Genomic DNA, 19,924 nt, shown 5'->3' with positions numbered 1-19,924 from the left:
CTAAAGTAATCTCAACTTAAAATAAAGGTAAAGAAGAAAATGATGACTAAAACCAGGACCTCATTATATACRTGCATATATAGACGTGTGTATAGGTGCTATAGGATATCTTGGACATAATATGAAAAAGGTAAGCATAAAAGGCACATACCAAGCTTTTTGGGTACCCAGTCAAGGCCAAAGGTGAACTTCTTTATCTGTACCACTAAGTACTCAGGAAATGAAGCAAAACGAGAAGTTCTGGGAAACACCAGAAATAAAATTCAGTGAAGCAAGGCAACAAAAAAAATGTCARCAAACATATTTCAATACCTCACGCACACTGAGGTGAGTAACTTTTTGCCTGAGATGCATGGTGACTGATTTTATAAGTGAGAACCTAAATTTCACAAAAGAGTATGTTTTCAAGTACAGTAACAGTAGTTGCTTTCTGTACATTCATGTCCTGAATGTCAGCCCAAACCCTCACAGARGTTCTGCTTACAGGAAGAGCGTAGAAAACAACTGCAAGTAATAAGTTAAACTTGTTTACACAGGTTGTTCAAAGTTGAATGTTGAGAAGTAAATTTTGAATGACATATTGGCTGGAATTTTAGGGCATAGACTTAAAATGAAGCTTGTACAGAATGTAAAAACAATGAAATCTGCATTTTTTTTAATTGCCTTTCTAATAACAGTAACATTGTCCATGAGGCATCAGTCCATCTATAAAGCACTTACCCAAACAGAGGATGACTTCTRAGTATTAAGGGACCTCTGATTTTTGCCTACTTTGTGAATGGACAAGAATTAATCTTGAACACAATATAACATTATGTGTACCCCATTATCCATGTTGAGATTTTTCCAGATTTAGATTCCTGCACCCTTCCTTTTACCTACCATTTGCATATATCATCCTTTTCTTTCTAATTAACTTTACACTGCATAAAAATATGGTGAATGCATCACTAATATAATCCCTTCCTTCCATAATATTTTCTAAAGACTTTCTAAAACTTTCTAAATTCTAATTAATTCACTTTGCAATTTTAGTAAATGTATGATCTACAGCAGAAAACTTTGTATTTTAAACAAGACAAATTCTCCTTTACCTTTGAATGCATTTGAAGACCATGGGGATGAGGAAGAACTAAATTACAAACTAATCCCAGGTCTATTTAAATATTAGAATATTCTTGCAACATACATATTTACAGTTAGTACACAAAAGCTTTAGAATCCTGCTACATTCTCTCTGCCAATTTCTCTGCATTCTCTTTGTCCCTATTTTCAATACAATGTCATCAGTGAAACTGTATACAAAGAGAGCAGTGAGTCACTGATATGTTAAGTGATCTAAAAATATCTAAGTACCTAGCCACAGCAAACCAGTTGCAGAGCCCAGTTTTCAACCACAGCTTGCTGCTGAGCTATAAAAATAGAAACCAATAAGGGACTAACTCTTATTCTCATGAAGAAATATTGCCCCTGAAAATTGTACTGACCTCTACCTGCTGTCCTATCTCTTCTCAATGCTTTCTAAGTCCAAGACGCTCTTAGTTGTCTTTTAGCTACCTGAATATAAACACATCAGGTATCTTCCTTCTTTTTTTATGTCCATCTTGTACCATGGCCCCATATAAATTACAGCAATCAAGTTTAACAGATGCAACCAAACACTGTAGCATGCAGAGGTGGGTGGGCTGAAATCCAGACACACATAATATATAACATAAAACATAATAACAACAAAGTTTTCAGCATAGTGTGTCACAAATGCAAAAATCTCCATCTATCTAAAGAAATTGCTTACCCAAGAACTACAACTTCTGTACACTTCACTCTGTCCCATCTCCATACAATGCCTTTCGGCATTTTTAGTCAACGGATGAMATCAAGAGACTAAGCACAGAGGTTCAGACTGTGTATGTTACAGCACAATATAGAGCTCTAGCACTAGCTAATACGTGGTATCTGATTTTAAAACGTGGGCAGACAATTAACTCACAAGATATCCGATCACATTACCTCTTGGAGTTTAACAGTGGAGAACAATTTGGTTCCTGCTCAGCTGGTTATTGCGGCTCTCATTGTGCTTGACCTGCACATAATATTTGTAAGCCCCACAACTAACAGAATCCCATAGCCCACTGTGCCTTTGGCTATTCTTCACTGTGTCATGTCCAGGTAGCAAAATAAGTACAGAGCAYGACTATATAGGTTTTTAATAGGCAGACACTTACTTAACTCCCGCAGATTTTGCTTGAAGAGCACTGCTCCAGAAGTCGTCTACATTGTTTGGTTCAGAAAAGGCCTGCAGACATGCACTAAATGGGATCTTGGCACGGACGAGCTCTGGTGGGGCTCTCCCAGCAGCTTCTGCTTCTCGCCTCTTCAGCTCGTAAGCAATTAATTCGTCTGAGAAATATGCACGACACTAAAAGCTAAATGAATGCTGTCATGGCTATGACGCACCTCTCTGAAGTGTGCGTTTTGCAAGTTTTAGAGTACAAGTCCTACGTACCAATAAAAACTTCTACATGGCTCTAGTTAGGCACCAAAGCTTTGGTCTATATTTGGGTCAGGGAGCTACACTTAAAACTACTTCATTTATTCTTTTCTTTTTTTTTTTTAAGTTTCTGTTCACAGTGAAAAACAGAAATAGAAATACTTAGCAACAGATTATTAAAACCTTGCCATGATAACCATAACCTTGTATTAATAGTAATACCATCAATCCACTTTATCAGCTCAATATGACCTGGAAAATTATTGCTGTCCATCTCTGCCGCCTGGCATTCTAGACAGGATAGGGTTTTCTATGATCTAGATAGTGTCCCGATACTGGCAAGACAAGCAGCATCATATGGTAAATTCAAACTGAGATAATTCCTGAGCTATTACCTGGAAATAACATGAAAAAAAGAATGAGAAACTCTCAAAACTTAAACTTTCAAATCAAAATGGTCTCTTTTAAATGTATCATCCAGTTCAATGAGTTATGGATGAGGTGAAAAGCAGTAGGGGAATTGTCTGCCTTGTGCTCTTTCAGAGGTTCTGATCAAATTATCAGAATAGTTCCTCTTGTCTTTAAAATCTACTAAATATAGAGGTTATGAAGGAAACAAGAGGCAGCCTAGCCAATTTCCAGATCTTATCCCCCTTCTAGTGCTCCTCTGACATTTCCTTTGCTTCCACATCAAGCATACATTTATTTTCTTGGCCTATAAGACTCTTCACAACTTCACCACCAACTGCATAAACAACCAACATCTATCAGGTCTTCTTTCCCTCTTCCAAGTCTCCTAATCTTCCTGAACCACCTTTTTCTTTAAAAACAAATCTGGGTTAAGTTTCATAATCACAAGTCTCTGACATCTTATCACACAAATTGCTACAATTCTTGGTGATGCATTCTGGAGAGGAGACTCTTCTGATGGTCCCACAGTTTTCAGAAGAAATCTGTCCACAAACTTGCCACCAGTATCCAGGTAGAATCCTATGTGCCAACAGATATAAGCAAGGACTCTAAAGCCATAAACTGATACGTGCTAAAGATTACACTTAAAAGCCCAACAAAATAATCTTCCCCCCAGATTAGTTCATTGGCTTGATTTACCACATAGTCCTGAACCATTATATCTGCACAAAGAAATCTCATAAGAGAAGGGCAAGAACTTCATACTTTGCCACCAACAAGCACATTCAGGAGGCCACAATYTCATTCTCTCATAGTTGAGAGTCAACAGAAAATCAGCTAATGGCCCTGTTTCTTMCTTTACCTTTATTTGTTGCTGCCTCCATAGCAACTGGTAACTGCATGATATAGTCCACCCTCTCTGTGTAGCGGACCTTTCTGGACTGGCAGCATTGCGTGCGTTCTTCCACCAGGAACCGGAAAACATCACTGGGGTTTTCTGAACCAACAGGGTTCCTCTAAAGGTAATAGTAGAGTCAGTCATGCAAGTGATGATCTTCAAAGCGAACAGAGAACCCAAAGCATGCTCGTTGTTTTTCTGGCAAGCACAGAGACACCATTCTTGCACCCAGACCTCACAGCTCAGTTTGCCCTTTTTTTCATGCAAGACCCTGCACCCACAGAAAACCCCACTGAAATCCCCAGTGTCCATGTATGCAGCAGTATCTTTCTACACATAGTAACTTGCAGGGTGTAGACCTAACAAATCTGACTAAGTGAACAAGGTGAACAGAAGATGGTAGGAAAGTGGCAGGTTATAAAAAGAGAGAGAGCTCAGTTAAATACCATAGAGCATCCTTTTAGCAAATAGGATTGTTCCTAACATTCTGAATCTGCACTGAAACAGAACAAGTAACACGTAGTTAATTACCGAAAGGAAATGTCGTACAAATGATACAACTCCTCTTTATTGTTCATGTTAGTGACAGTTTATCAGGCAAAAAAATGAAAAGTGTTTACTAACAATCCTATAATCAGTACACGTATTTTTGGAATGCAGAACATTATGCATACAAATGTGAATAACTTCATCCAGTATGTATCACATGAATAAACAACCTCGATTCTTGGGTAAATGGGAAAAGGAGGTGGAAAGATTGATGAGRAAAAAAATGCTTTAAATCAAAATCAGGTGTCTTTGTAAATTTTCTTTTCAGGAAGACAATTAAAATTTACAGTACTAGGTCTTTTGCATCCAGGATTGAGCTGAAACTCAATGGAACTAACATTTTACACAGAAATAGTCAACTAACAAATAGGCACTACTTTCAGTAGGGGAATCCTTCCTCTGGTAATGGATGACTCAGTGACATATAGCTGGCATTTACAAAGGAGCTGGACATGGTGACTACTTTGCTCCTGATGACGACATAAATTTGGAATTCACATAGTATCTCAGTCCACATTACCCAATATAAGCAGGCAACAAAAAGCAATAATCCAGATTGTCTCACCTCTACTAGATTTATAAGATGTAGGAAAAATTCCTGTGCGTCTTGTTGTCTATTAGAGGAAAATTCTGGATGACCTTTACTTATAAAGGCTTTAAACATTCGGGGAGATATTCCATTGTGTTGAGGCTAAAAATAAATGAAAGAAAGAGAAACATTTTTAAGAAGGATTTTTATTCATTCCTGGACCAAATAATCCAAATAACTCCACTAGATCTATCTGTGGCCCATTTCTGGCACTAGAGAAATGGTAGCTTCAGTTTCATCTGGATTTTTATTTTAATAAAAATGAAGAAAGTTCTGAAACATGATCTGGGTGCTTTATGTTATTTAAAGTATTTCCCGCAGCTTTCAGTCTATCTGATTTTTCGATGGCATTTTTGAGTTAAAAGAGTTTACTAAAGATTTGCTAAGGGATATCAGCTTTCAGAAAGGCCACGTGACTACACTGYTCGCTAACATTTGACATTCCTTTCAGACTTCTATTTCTCTTCTAAAGTATGTGGGCATTGAAGCACTTTGATCTATCACCTAGCAGCTTTACTTAGGACAAAAACCTTTCCAGCAATCTCTAAAGAATCAAGCAGAGAGCAACTAATGTGCACAGCACACATCCCAGATGGGTAATTAAGAACAGATATGGATTTACTGTTTGTAAGAGTTGCTCATGTTTAGGGACCAGAGCATACTGCATTTAGCCATTCAGTAAGAAAGTTACTCCAGCAGGAAACTACCCCATTCAGAAAATCTCTGGGTTGCAATAGAGTCCTTGCTTTGACTTTCTCATTCTTTACCTATGCCACATTAAGGAACTTCATTTTTTTTTTCTTTTTCTCTTAAATTGCATCCTCAAGAATACACTGAATATTATCACTTTTACATACTGCTCTTGAAATGGTCAGAATCCTCAACTTAGGTTTGCTCTCATCCTCCTTAAGAATAATTTCCAAAATGGCCCAAGCAGAAGTGCAGCCTTTATGTTATGTCAGAGGGTTGGCGGTTAAATACTACGGCAACCTCAGCCCTCACTGCAGTTGTGCTATCATCCCAATATAAAAATAGAAAAAGCAGCATGAAATGGAAGGCACATAGAGCACACACGGAAAGATCACAGTTTTATTCTTGTTTCACCAGGGTAATGTAGTCAGTTCTAATGCGCTTTCAATTTCTGGCAATATACCAGCAACTTCATTAGRCTAAAATGTTCTTTAAAGGTGCTGTAAAGACACAGAGTTGCAGTACAGCTTGCATAAAGAGATGTTCTAGGGATTTCTGAATGCTGGGTTATGTATCACTTCAGTGTCCTCAATTGCCTTTCATCACAGCTAGAACTGGGGACAGAAATACTAAAATTATTATATACTTGGCCTCTTTCTATGTCAGAAGGAAGAATATTGGAAGGTGGCACATTAGTCGATGTCTAATGCAATGTGTTTGGAGTTAAGCCATGTTTACATCTGGACACCTTTTATTCCGCCTGCCATTTGAGCGGGAAGAACAAAAATGTGCCACACGTAACGATTACATCCTTCAAAACCTTTCCACTCAAAGGTTATTAAAATAAGAGAAGAAATGGTAAAGCTCTAAATTCAAAATCAAGTCCTAGCTAAAGACTCTTTAAGCTTTGAGACTGCTTTATGTTAAAGTGGGTCCAGGAAAACTGCTGCCACTCCCAAACTGAACTCCTATGTTGAAAAGAAGATTTTAGCTCTACACAGAACCAGGAATATTTATAGAATACCTAGCATACTTTCCCCATCAACAGTTTAGCTAAATATAGACTGTGCTGGACCACTGCAGATCTCACATGAATGCTTTTACAGGCAACAGCTCCCCCAAACTTTGGATGAAATCCAAAGAACCAGAGAGCTGGAGAACGTCTTTGCACATAGGAGGGGGGAAAAAAAAAAAAGTAAAAGAAAAAGTAAAAGAATAAAAGTAAAATGAATAATTTATTTTACAGACACAAAGCAAGACCACTTGAAAATGCTGAAGGCCTAAAATCCTATGCAATTTTATTTATTATAAATGTCAGTGCAACTACCTGGATGGTAAAATATAATCTATATGTATATCAGCATTATGGTGGAAAAAATTCCTAATTTTGCAAGTCCAGAGTGAAGGAGGCAAAAAATATCTATACTTGATTTTTTCTAAATAAATCTTCAATACAGTAAGAATGAAAGCACTAAAAGCTGTTTCAAATCCTTACACACATTACTTACTGCTTGATAAGGAAGTCATCTGATGCATGTAACTACTACTGTATTAAATTGATATTATGAATAATACAAGATGCTAGTGTAGATGGCTTCTGCTAACTATCTGGAAGAGATTTATACTACCTGTCATTAAAAAGTTCTCAACACTCTGTTACATATTACTAGTAGTCACTGCTGGGGTAAACATTAAGATGTAGTTTTATTTTAAGGGTTCATTTTCCTGAGCTTCCAGTATATTATCCCTCACAGATATCCTGTATGTGTTTAATAAAGCAGGCCAGTCATTATACATAATTTAATGTGAGGAGTCTGTTGAAAGGTATCCCACCATTCCTTAGCGACAGTGACTCGCTGACGGTTTTAAACTTTACTTAAAGGAAACATGAGCAGGGTTCCTCAGTTTCTCCAGAACAATGAATAGCTACGGTAAAAACAGTTGCTCAAGAGACATGGGGCTTCCATCTGTGTACCAGACCATCTTTGTCCAAAATCGCCCTGGTATTCTAATTTTAGAAGGAAAAACCTCTGTATCAATAACCGATGAAGGTAGAGTAAAATATTTCTGTAGAAACTATCATCATGTTTCTGTGATAGAAGCATGTAAAACTACTGTCTCTAAAAATATAACCTGGTATCAGAGATACTTTTTCCATGAAGGAAAGCTCTTTTCTACATACAATATTTTCAGTAGTGGTTATTAGCTGACCTTTCCTTTCTAAAAATTTCATCTTTGGAATCTTTGATTTGGCTTCACATGCTGCCTGGGGTCACAGTACCAGAGGTCAGTGGGGACACAGATACAATCTAGGGTCTATTTTCCCAGCATCCCTGTAAACAAAATGTTTTGAGGTAGATAGTTTGCATAGTAAAACAACTCTAAAATCAATTATTTCCTCTAGTTACTGGGACAGTGTTATCCACCTAATGTTTTGCTTAAATGCCTCACTGGATGAAAAACAAAGGCAAATTCAAAAGCAGCAGACTTTAAACAGAGAGAAACCTGAATTAACAATATTCTCACTCTCCAAAGGTGAGGGAAATGTACCACAATTTACAAGCGAGGAAATTCTTCCATCACACCACTAAGCTCCTGACATCCATTCTTCACAGAAGTGAGAAAGAAGAGGTGAAAAGAGAGCAAAAAAATCAGGGAACAAGGCAGGCCCCATGAGCTTTTTTGACACAAATTGATCAGTTTTGTCCTAGCCAAAAATGATCCTTACTGTTAAAATCGAAAGACTGGAAGGCAAAGAGAACATGAATATGCTTTCTGATGACTACAAGTATCTATTGCTGAAGGATGGAAAAAAAATAAAAAACACAGCAGATAAATGAAGATACAGGCCTATGGATGCTACAGTGCCAAACATGCACCCTGATGATTTTTGCAGCATAAGAAAACCAGGCAACTTTCATGCTGCAAAACAGCACAAAAGCAATACTAAGATTACAGAACCAACAATACTGGTGCTTACAAAGCTACATATCAATCATACACTGAGCTATATATCTGTTCTGCTACAAAATTACTGCCAATTACAGCAAAAACAGAAGTACAGTCTATTGGTAGCACTCATTATGACAGAGAAATAAAATCAATTATTATACAAGCACGGGGAAAAAAAAAATTCTTTCTTCCCCTAGTTCCTCTCTCTTTTGTGTATTGCACCTTAGCTACACAATACTTCCCTCTGTATATCTTTGTTCTGAAACAGTCTATTCTCAGAAAGCTGATTCCAAGGATTTTTTTTTTTCCTGTTGTGAATTATTACAAATCAGGAAATATATATTTTTTTCCACCTCCACCCCCACAGGGTATCCAGCAATTAAGAGTTTCAAAACCACACCTGCTACCATGTTTTCAGGTTAGATCCCACAGGCGCAGATTTGCTTCTGCAAGATTTTTGTATCATTAAATAATATTTGAGCCAATCCCCAGTAGATTTAGCTCTGAATGGCACCTCCTTCACAGGCATGAAAAATTCTGGCACCACTAAGTTCTATGTTATATGAAAAGTTTCTCCTGAAGTCAGGTGGAATTTTGTCAGCCACTTCACTAGAGACAGCTGGAGCTCTTTATATTTCTTTTGGGAACTTCAGATTTAGAAGTGTGTTTCTGGATACTCAGGACTCTCTAAACCACATTTTGCCCCACAGAGATCAACATAAGTTATGAGTTCTATGAACTTTTGCACTTATCACTGGAGCAGCAGAATACTTTAATAGCAGAACCAATGGTTGCTTTAATGCTTTGCACAAATAGCCCCTGACTAATATATTCCTGACTAGAATCCTGCACATTCCACCTTGCTAAGCATCTCATGCTCGATCCACCCGCACTCTCCGATGCCCAGCACCTGTTCCCTTTTCTCGGGATATCACTTTTACCTAGTTACCAGGCTGCACAAGCTCATTCAAATACCTTGTGTTCTTCTTTCATCACCTGCTCAATAAGCTCAGATTTCACGGGTGGCTTAGAGTACTGGCCTGAGAGGAGGCCATGTCCCAATTTAGCCCTGTAGGGAAGAGAGGGAAAAGAAAACAAAACAAAAAAAAATAACAACAGCAAAAAAAATCAAACACAGAAAAAATAACCCAGAAAATAAGAGAAGATATTCTTCCAGAGAAAAAAGAAATTTACTGTTTGAYCCTCTGAGAAAATGTTTTATCTGTAATGAATAAGGCAGGGCTTCACACTCCATCCTATGCTATATCTCACTTGCTGAGATTCTCTTTTGCCCTGCCATCGCATTATTTAGATTCTATTTAACTTAACAGATTAAACCATTGAAAAGTGTCACTTACATTTGAGTGTTGAAATCTTGCGTTGGATCAAGAGGGGAGTAGTCAAATATTCTTGGAAGGTTTCCCACATACCTGGACCACAAGAACAAAGCAGAAATGTTCAAATACCACAGTCAGATTTACTCAGGGATACTCTAATAAATATTGCAGTGATACTTCGGCAAGCTCCCACTATGCTGGCAAGTCAAACTTTTTTGCRTGATAGAAACACTCGCTAGAGCTAGATTAAGTCATTGACATGATGCAAACATAGTGAAGAAGCCAGGAAGTAGATATTTAAGATTTGCTTATTTGCTTCTAGCCAGAGAAAAAGCAAAGCACTATTATTCATCCAGGATTTAAATTCTATTCCATGATCTGACCTATTCTCTCAGTCTCCACCTCTAAGCATTTCTCTACCTCAAAGAGGATAACTAGGTAACAAACATACTGTTAGCAGCTTCCATTCCAGTGCATGTTATTTACCATAATTAAGCCTCTAAACATCTTAATGAAAGCTCAGCCTAACAGAACAATACAATCACTGCTTCTAAGTGGCCACTGAACTGACTGAAAGAGACCTGTTTGCAGGAGAGGTAAAAATTAAAATATCATTTTGCTTAGAAAAACAGAAATTGGAGAATGTAGCAGCTGGTAACGAAAGCTGGCTTGGAACTGCTTACGCTCGCTGGAACTCTGGGATGCTGAAAATCGCTTGCATGACAGCATTGAGGTAGCAGCTATTTCCAAGGTTCTTCATGCCAGTGTATCCTGGGCCATACATGGGCTTGAGTTTCATGCCAGCTTCCTGAATTACTTCCCATTCAGAGACTCTTGGTTTGATGTCATTATCTCTTAGCCCATTCTCTGTCTGAAAGCAACAAGAATGTTCTCTTAAAAAAAAAAAAAAAAGAAAAAGAAAAAGAAAAACACACCTTCAGCCACAATTATTATGATACTACTATTATTATCACCAACTTTGTGATCTATATTCTAGAAAAGACCCGTATCAGTGGGGAAAGGGAAGTAAATCCCCCATGTAGGGGAAGAGATCAGGATCAGCTTGCTCCTCCAGAATTGCCCTGTTTGTACAATTAGCTCTTATCTTCAGAGCACTGGGTCTCTGAGTGTTTTCAGTTGTGACCTCAGTCCCAGTTGGGAGTCCCTCTTCTCTCACAGTTGTGAACTCAAACCTCAGCATGAAAAACACTTCATTTTTTCAGGTTTCATATTCCATTCATAATGGCCAGGAATAGCTGTTCCTCCAGAAAATGGTCCCAGCATATAAAACAAATGAAAGCTGCAGATCTAAGAACTCTTCCCTTTATTCACATATGAAAGCCCAAATTTGTGATGCCCCTGTACAGACTGYGAGCTGAAGTGAGTAGGTTTTGATTCTGATTTCATCATAGCTGACATGGTAACATGGTTTTATAAGCTTGCTGAGTAAAACAGATTTTTCATAAGCACCTCTGGCTAAAAGAAATTTTTTATTCATGATATTGGCAAAAAAATGAATATACAAAAAACATTGTTTATCAATACCACAARGGCTTTTGAAATGCAGTGTAACTCTTCTCTATTATTTTATAGTTTATTGCTAGCTTTCTCCCTAACTTGGGCAATGAAATGGACTAAACCAGTTACCAGGCATGTTCATTTTTAATAGTTTTCATGTTGAGGTTCTCAGGTAGTCATACTGGGCTATGCACTTGTTTGAAAAATAGAAACACACCTGTCTTTATATCCACGTTCCATTCAGATTTCTCTGATCATTTAAACGGAACTGGAATCAGCATCCATTGAGACACAAATTGGTAAAAGGACTTGGCCACCGATACAGATCAGCAACAAGCTGAGCTCTATTTGCAACAAATAGGACCCTATTTGCCCAGGTTCCTCACTGGTGTACCGTATTATAGTCCACACTGCCTTCTAGACTGAGAGAGAGTATGTGTATTTGGGGTTTGTAATTTATTTGTTAACAAGATCTACATTTAAATTTATAGCTTGATATAAATAACCTTGTAATCATGTTTTTACATATCCATTACTTTGCTTATTTTTGCTCAAGATCTTTTCTGTTTACATATGCAACAGACTTCCTTCCATGAACTGTATCACTCACTAATTAAATATTTCAGATATTCTTCCCTAATTGAATGAGTTCTCTCATCTTTGAGGAAAAAGGTACATGGTGTATTACCAGTAAAGCATGTAAACTACATGCTACAAACTCTTTTGGAAAGTAATTGTCAGACTTGGGGTTTAGGATTCGGTTTGTATCAGGCACAGAGAATAAAACATGGACTGGCCATTAGAACTCTTTATAAAACTAAATAACATCAAAACAGTCTCTAGTAATCACACAAATATAAGCTACAGGTATGACCTTTCTGCTGTCCCCACCTCCCCAGCAAGAAGAGTGAACAACAATCTAAATAAAAGATGGATTTCATACCACTTGCATTTGTAGCATATCAATTCCAAAGTGTGCCAAATGTTTTGCTATATGCGGATCTAAAACTGGCTCCTCTTCGTCAAAGGAATAGACATCTACAAAAGCAAAGAAAAGTAGATGACAACTTGCACCAAATGCTATCCCTTATCTGCGATAACCAACATTGCATTCTCAGTACAAGAGCACCCATACAAAATGTCTTACTCACATTCGCTAGGTTTGTTCAGGATCTGCAGAAAAATGCGTACATACAGACCTGTATAGCTTAGTAAATATCTTAAATTTTCCACACTTCAACTACTCTCCTTAAAAGGAATTACAACCTCGTAGTATTAAAACCTAAGCCTAAGAATATTTTCAATTATTACAGCATATTTCCCCCAAAATAAGTAGGGCAAACAGGGAACAGGGCACGACATTCTCAGACATGTGGCCACTCCACATTTTGAACACGGTAACAAGAAATTCTGAGTTGTTATGGAGCTATCAGATACATGCTGACACATTAAAATTGTTGGTATATGAAGCCAACTGACTACTGCCAATGGTATTTTAATTTCTGTTACAGCTCAAGGAATCCTCTTATGCCCTTTTCCTGTGAAGATACAGGAAGAATTGAGAACGCCTGCACACTCAAATGATAGATCCTTTATTTAGAAATAACCTGGAAGATTGATCTGACTGACAGAGTGAAAAGCTGGTTTGGTGACTGGAGTGTCTTTATTTTATCGAACGGGAGGTCTGGCTTTCAGTTCTACCTCTATCACAGGTCCTTACAGCCTTAGGTAAATTCACAAAAAAGATTTACCAGGGATAAGTTCAAACTGAGGAGAGAAGTAATATATCTAGTGATGATGTTCTCCTTAGGAAACCAAGTGTAATAAATCCAACAGAAGGACAAAAAGAGAAGAACTCATTTTCACTGTTAACCAAGCCAGTCCCATCATGAAGCTGAGTCCAGAGCAGCTTTCACCTATTTGAGCAAATAACGATAAAGCTGCAGGCATCATGAATGTTTACAAGTGATAACACGTGCACTAGTAAGACCCGAACAGGCCTTTCATCTTCTCTCCCCTCTTCTTCCATAACGTATGACCAGACTTTCCTGCTCTCATTTCCCCTCATACCAAAACCCAGAATCCCCTGCCTCTCTGCCAGTTATCAGTACTTCTCTCAGCCAAGTTCTCTTCATGATCAGTGGAGCATCACATTGTAACCCTGCCCCACACATCTAGTCTTAGCTTGACAGGGAAACTTGAGTCAGGTTAATAAACTGGGGAGAAGATAGCAAGAATTCAGATAAAGGCTGTTCGCAGGACGTCACACCACTTTTGGAAAGTCCTCATTTTGCCCTCTCCTGGCAACCACAGACCTTGGCTATGATTCAACTCATCACCTATACAAGGCTAGAAGGCAATCTTTTTTTTAAGAGTGCTAGTACAAAACCCCATACTGAAATGATAGGCTGAGGGTTAGCCAATGTTCTAAGACTTAATGCAACTTTTAAAGTCTACCAGCCCTATGAAAAACATTCATTCTCCCAAACCAAGGAACAGTGCTCATGCGTCATACTGCCAGCTGCTGATTAGCTATCACTCCCTCTATTAGCAGATGTCCTGGGTGACCTGCCTGGCATGCATGTGGCTATAGCTGCACATCTGCTGGAATTCCATTGTATGGTAGCAAGTGTTTCCAGAAGACACTACAGGTCACCCATAAACAAGAGCTCACAACATTCCCATAGTCTTCTGATGAGGTCACTGCACGGCCAAAAAACCCTGCAAAGTTCCAACACCTATCAGAGCAAGATTGTACATCGACTGCTCTTGGATAATTGCCTTTAACATGGAAGCTTGGGTTTTATTTTTCCTCAGCTCTGGCATCTGAAGAGAGAGCAGCCATCTGAGACTGCTGACCCAGAGCAGCAGAAATGGAACACAAGACACACATTGATCTTTGCTCAATCCCTGCTCTTGTGTCATATGCTTTAATACATTCATTGTTCATCTGTGTGGGCAACTTAACCTCATGAGAGGAAAAAGAATCCACCTATTCAAAAAAACAAACRAAACAAACAAACAAAAAAAACCCCCAGCTAATTAAAGCAAGAACATAAGTGCCCCAAAGACAGGTCTGGAGTGCTGTGATGCAGACTCTGGTGGATGCAGAATGTAGACAGGTCAGCAAATGCAAAAAAAAACCCAAAACTTGATATTACAGGTGTGGAAAAGGGAAGGAGGAAGAAAGGAACATAAGAAGAAAGAAAACAAGAAAAATCAGAATTAGACACCACTGTACAGTGAAGTATGGAGAATTATTAATATGGTTAAAAAAGAAAAACTACATTGTAAAGCATACAATGCTACCTGTACATCCTTTTTATTTAGAGTTCAAGATTTATGTCTATTCTGGCTGTATAGACATCACTCCATTCCAATCAAAATAAAAGAAGCAATGGTAAGACTGTCCCTTACGAAACAAGTTCCCAGGATCCCCCAGAGAAGAATCTGACAATTGCCAAGACAATTGGCATTCACAAAGCAACTTGTTCAACTGTCTCTTCAATGGGGTCTCCTACCTCCAACCCTTGTTCTATTCTTTAGTCCTCAAACCAGTTTCAGATATGTAATCTTAAAAAAACTTGAATAGAAACCTAGTGAAATTGTCAAGAGAGCTAACAGGGTAGCAGGGGTAGCAGTCTGTCAAAAAGTATTCAAATTAGAGAAGTATGCAACTTTCCTGACTCTCTTGTGTACCTTGTCTGAGATCCCAGACTGGAAGCTAGAATTTGGTTCAATTTCTGAGCTGGTCCCAGATCTATTTGTTGACAAAAGGCTAAAAAACGGGGATAATGCTCCCAGAAACCTTTCGTAACTTATGCAACAGAGACTTCCCAACAAAAGATCAAGAGTTCTCCTGTCTATGCCTCCGCTTGCTCTGTGCATAAGTAGTGTAAGATCGAGTATTACCAGCACCTCTTTCTCCTTACTGGTGTGAAAAAAGAATAAGTCAGCAGAAGGTCAAACATTTATTACTCCTGTACTGTCACCTCTTCACCTCCAGCCCAGGGAAGCAGACGRACTTTGAGTCACATTCAGCCATGGAGCCTCTGAGGCTCATCTGTCATCCAGCCCTATAGAGCAGTTATGATTAGCATTGCAGTATATATCGGAGAGAGTTATTACTGAAAAGGAAGCRAGGAGAGTTGGGGGAAGGGAGTCTTTTCTATAGGGAAACAAAGTTCACGTCATCSAGAACAACAACAAAGGCCTGTGGAGAACAGCTGCTGTCCCCCATTCAGAGGGAAGGATGACAGACTGTCCTTTGTTATCCCAAAGGCCACCTAAGACAGGAAGCAGCTGCTAGGTGGGAGGCAGAAGGGGAACAGCCATAGGAAACAAGTACTGCTGCTATAGATGCCAAAAATCTCATCAAAACAAACACTACAGAACATTCTTTCTATTTTCTGGATGAGTTTAAAGTCTGTAAGTGGATAAATCCTAATTATCTCCAATATTTGAGAGATTCAGACAGAAACCATCCAAAACCAGGGTCACACAAGGAAGCAATATTTATTCTGAGACAGAAGAAAATAGATTTTGCTCTGTGATTCTGAGGCACAGCTTGGTGAATCTGAATACAGTATCTTTTCCCTGAGACTCACTAACATTTAAAAGATGAAAAATCCTCACTGATGTGTATGTAAGAAAGAGGCTGCTCCAAACAGYTCTTTTTCATCCATATGGTCACAATCACTAGAAAACAAATATAGTTGTGGTATCTGTTGTTCTCCTTTTTATTACTCCTTAGAGTTGAAGAAAAGAATCTCCTTGCTTATGACTTTTTCAGCTCATGTTTATGCTCTGCTTAATTTTCACACACCATAATCCTCTCCACAGGAACACTGTAGCATGTCACACTCAGCATATGCAAACAAGGACACTTCTATAGTTTTTTCCCTCTCAGAATCTTCAGACTTTTTACAAATGAGCATCACAGYAGCCCCATTTATTAAACTGAAGAAAATGTTACTGAACCAACAAGGAAAAACGGCATGATTTCCATAACCAAAAAAAAAAAAGACACAGATATACTGATACTACTGGAGTTTTCTGCCTGTTACTCTGCTGTTATTTCTGTTACATAAGACTGAACCATTTGCTCTAATCTGCATAGCAAATATAGCAGAATTGAGAAATATTGTTTCTCAAGTCTCTAATGTTTCTAACCACCACCATTCTACCCAATCTATTATGAATCTACCATTAGACAAAACCAAAAAAAAAAATCTGTATCATATATAAAAAAGGATGAGGGGAGTACATAAAAAACATAAGGGCTTTSGTTTTCTCCAAATTGCGTGTGTTCCTCCCCTCCCCAGGATTCACAAACTCATGGAGTTTCCTTTCCATATCAAACTCTCAAACATTTACATTGGAGGCACAAAAATGGACTTACTAATAGATACACATTGATAGTGTCAGGTACAAAAAATACACCATCTCAGAACCCGCCAAGCAGCTGACCTGCTCCRTCAGGAGTGATGGTTCCCAACTTGACTGCCAGGGGATACCCCATCTCCTTGTAGTGTTCCAGTGCATGACCATTACCCCCACTGCCATCAAAGAACCACTTCCCGCACAGCACCGAACCATCTGTCAGGTTTAGCCACAGATTTTCCCGCAGGTCACATTTTGAGCACTTCCAACCACTGCAAGAGAAAATAAGGGAAAAAAAAAAGTAACAAGCAAGGTGTGAACCAGTCCTGCATTCCCAAATCATTACAGCATGTCAAACTAAACACACACCCAGCCAGCAGGCATGTAAGAAAATTGTTGGCTGAGTTGTTGGCTTTAATTCTTTTATTCTGGACYGCATTGGAGAGCCTACAATGAACATACCTGGGGGGAATTCTAACACCATTGTCTAACTGTACGAGTGTTTTGGCATGTTTAGATGCTTGTAGCTCTTCTTCCCAGGAGTCAGGGTCCTGCTTCCTGTAGGGTGATTTTGCGCTGAGGAGTGCATCACAAGCTATCGTCACCTGGAAAACAAAAGTATATTAAACTCCAAATCTAATACAATTCAGTGACTGGTCAGAAGCTGGCACCCAGTCCACTTGCTAAGCACATAGAATCATAGAATCAGTAAGGTTGGAAGGGACCTCTAGAGATCATCTAGTCCAAYCCTCAAATGAGTGGCCTGTACAGGGATCGAACCTACAACCTTAGCATTATTACCACCACACTCTAACCAACTGAGCTAAACCTAACCCCATACCTAACTTGATATCACTAGAACTATCTATATGCTTAAATACGCAAGTATTCTGCTAGGTTGCAGTTATTACCATTATTATTATAGCAGGAGACTAACTACAACAAAACATGCTGTGTGAGTTTCCCTGGGACAAGCTGGCATCACAATAAAAGTAGCAACAAAGGACATAAAAGAAAACCCAAGAAATAAAGACAAAACTGACTTTAAAAAATGCTGGTCTATTATAGCTGGTAAGGAGAGGCCCTTATGTAAAAACAAGCACAACACACAAGAAAACAAATGACAATCCAGATAAAAATGGAAGTGAGAGACAATTACTATTATCAGTTTCACATATTCACTGACCAGAGCTGGTAACTCTTCTATGTTTGGTAATGAAATTTCATAGTGATCAGGAAATATAACAAGCTTTGCTTCATCTTCATATTCAAAGTCATCACTGCTTAGATCACCATTTGTCTCTAGATCTGGAAAACAAGATGGGAAACATTAGGAGATGGTCCCAAGATCAAAGTTCCTGAACTGTGCAGCAGTAGAACTACGAAGTATTGCCTGGCTGACAATCTGCCATCTGGATGCTGACACTGTCAGTAATTTTTTTCTGGACGTAAGTGTTTGTGAAATTCTCACCCAGGCTAAAATGTGACCATTTCTGCCAGGAGATGTGCCAAGGACCAAAACTATCTTCTTAAACTAAACATTATCCACAAATGCATTTGGTGTGGCCCTCTCTAAGCACAAGAACTGTTGCACTTTGAGCAGCATCTAACAAAACTCTCCTGATTCTGGACTAAATCAAGATGCAAGACTGTTGTGCTTTCCACCCAGGATCTTGAATCACTTTACAATTTGGAGACAAGGTCACACTAGCTATGCCTGAATTGCAGAGAAAGGATAGTGCACTTCCCTTTTGGCCTCCCACACTGTCCAGATCACAGATATGGCTGAAATATGCTTGGGCTCCCATGCAGCTTGTACCTCTGGCCTTTCCTCTCATGAAGTTGGCTGTGGCCACACATGTCACCCATAGCCTCAAGCAGTTAGAGCAGGTACAGTTATACCAACGTTATACCAATCTTGCCAACTCCACTCTGTAACCAGGGTAACTATATCTGTTATAACAATATGAACTAGTAAAACTTTCCTTTGAAGATCGGACTTAGTGTCTGTGAGTACTCTTATTCCAGTGCAAGGATGGTTTTCTTACTTAAATACAAGCTTTACTCAAGCAATATTAACTAAAATGGAGAACACACTTGTCCAGCAAAAAATCCACCCAGAAAGAGGCCAGGAAGGTATACAAATAAACCATATGGTGAGTGTTTACATCTCAGGCTTTATCAAAAACATAATTATCCCATATGGATAAGATCGAGGTAATTAAAATCTTAGTCAGTTCCTCCCAGGACAACAGAAGTAGTTAAAACCAAACATGAAAATGCTGTACCAGACATATTTCACAGGATTCAGCCACAAGGAGAGACATGACAAGGATGGGAACATCTGGAAAAGGAAGAACTAGCATATTCCTATATACTAGACAGTCACTGGTAGAAGAAAGTTTGACCAAGAAAGAAAACGAATTCACAAYAGCTAAAGCTGCTATATACTACATGCTATATACTTAATAAGTGATTCAATACTAAACAAGCATTGGCAGCAACCACTGCACCCATGGAATGCTTGGAACCTCAAATCTATATTCTGGAGTGAAGATGACAGTGGCCCCATTCAGGAAACTAAGCATTTTATTTATTCACGGAACAGTAACAGTATGAACAGCCTAAGTGATCAAATAACTATATTAAAATCAAAAAAAAAAAATTAACTTGACCTGAAAAGAGCACTTCTTGAGAGGTACACTGAGACCAGTTTCCATTCAATTCTTGACCTCGCTGCACTACCAGCCACTCCTGAGGGATGACAACACCCACCATCACTGGCTTTTGGTGTTATGACCTCTTGCTCAACAGCGACTGACCAAATGTCCTTCCCATCAGCTGAGTACAGACACCAAGGCAACACTTTTTGTTTATACTGAAAGAATGGCATTTATAAAGAAGAATAACTAACTCATTACTAATTCTCTGAATAACATTTTTTTCCATAAGGATCCTTTCCCTTACTGCAGCATAATACAAATAACCATCAACCTCACTTTATTTCAGACTGCTTTCACAATTTGTATTACCATCTTGTGGTTTGAAACAGGAGAGAATCTCAACAGATGCAGTTCTTCATACCTGCATCTGAAAGCTCTTGTGTG

General features: G+C 38.6%; 1 protein-coding gene across 2 annotated transcripts in view; it reads right to left on the bottom strand.

Moving 5' to 3' along the window:
• USP13 (ubiquitin specific peptidase 13) overlaps positions 1 to 19,924 on the bottom strand; it is a 52,233-nt gene that overhangs the window by 10,687 nt on the left and 21,622 nt on the right. For both annotated transcript variants that reach the window (XM_085301220.1, XM_085301221.1), the window contains exons 4-14: positions 18,004 to 18,125; positions 17,280 to 17,422; positions 16,905 to 17,089; positions 12,379 to 12,473; positions 10,601 to 10,788; positions 9,939 to 10,010; positions 9,556 to 9,649; positions 4,915 to 5,040; positions 3,765 to 3,918; positions 2,226 to 2,400; positions 152 to 240 (exon numbers count right to left, since the gene is read on the bottom strand). In XM_085301220.1, coding sequence (XP_085157346.1) covers positions 152 to 240; positions 2,226 to 2,400; positions 3,765 to 3,918; positions 4,915 to 5,040; positions 9,556 to 9,649; positions 9,939 to 10,010; positions 10,601 to 10,788; positions 12,379 to 12,473; positions 16,905 to 17,089; positions 17,280 to 17,422; positions 18,004 to 18,125 — 1,443 coding nt within the window. The remainder of the gene's footprint in view (positions 1 to 151; positions 241 to 2,225; positions 2,401 to 3,764; positions 3,919 to 4,914; positions 5,041 to 9,555; positions 9,650 to 9,938; positions 10,011 to 10,600; positions 10,789 to 12,378; positions 12,474 to 16,904; positions 17,090 to 17,279; positions 17,423 to 18,003; positions 18,126 to 19,924) is intronic.

The sequence above is a fragment of the Rhea americana genome, unplaced genomic scaffold, assembly GCF_003343005.1.
Source record: "Rhea americana isolate MKP2758 unplaced genomic scaffold, rheAme1 scaffold_174, whole genome shotgun sequence".
In the NCBI taxonomy this organism is placed as follows: Eukaryota; Metazoa; Chordata; class Aves; order Rheiformes; family Rheidae; genus Rhea; species Rhea americana.
Note: the sequence above shows the minus strand (reverse complement) of the source record. Positions and strands in the feature narration are given on the sequence as shown.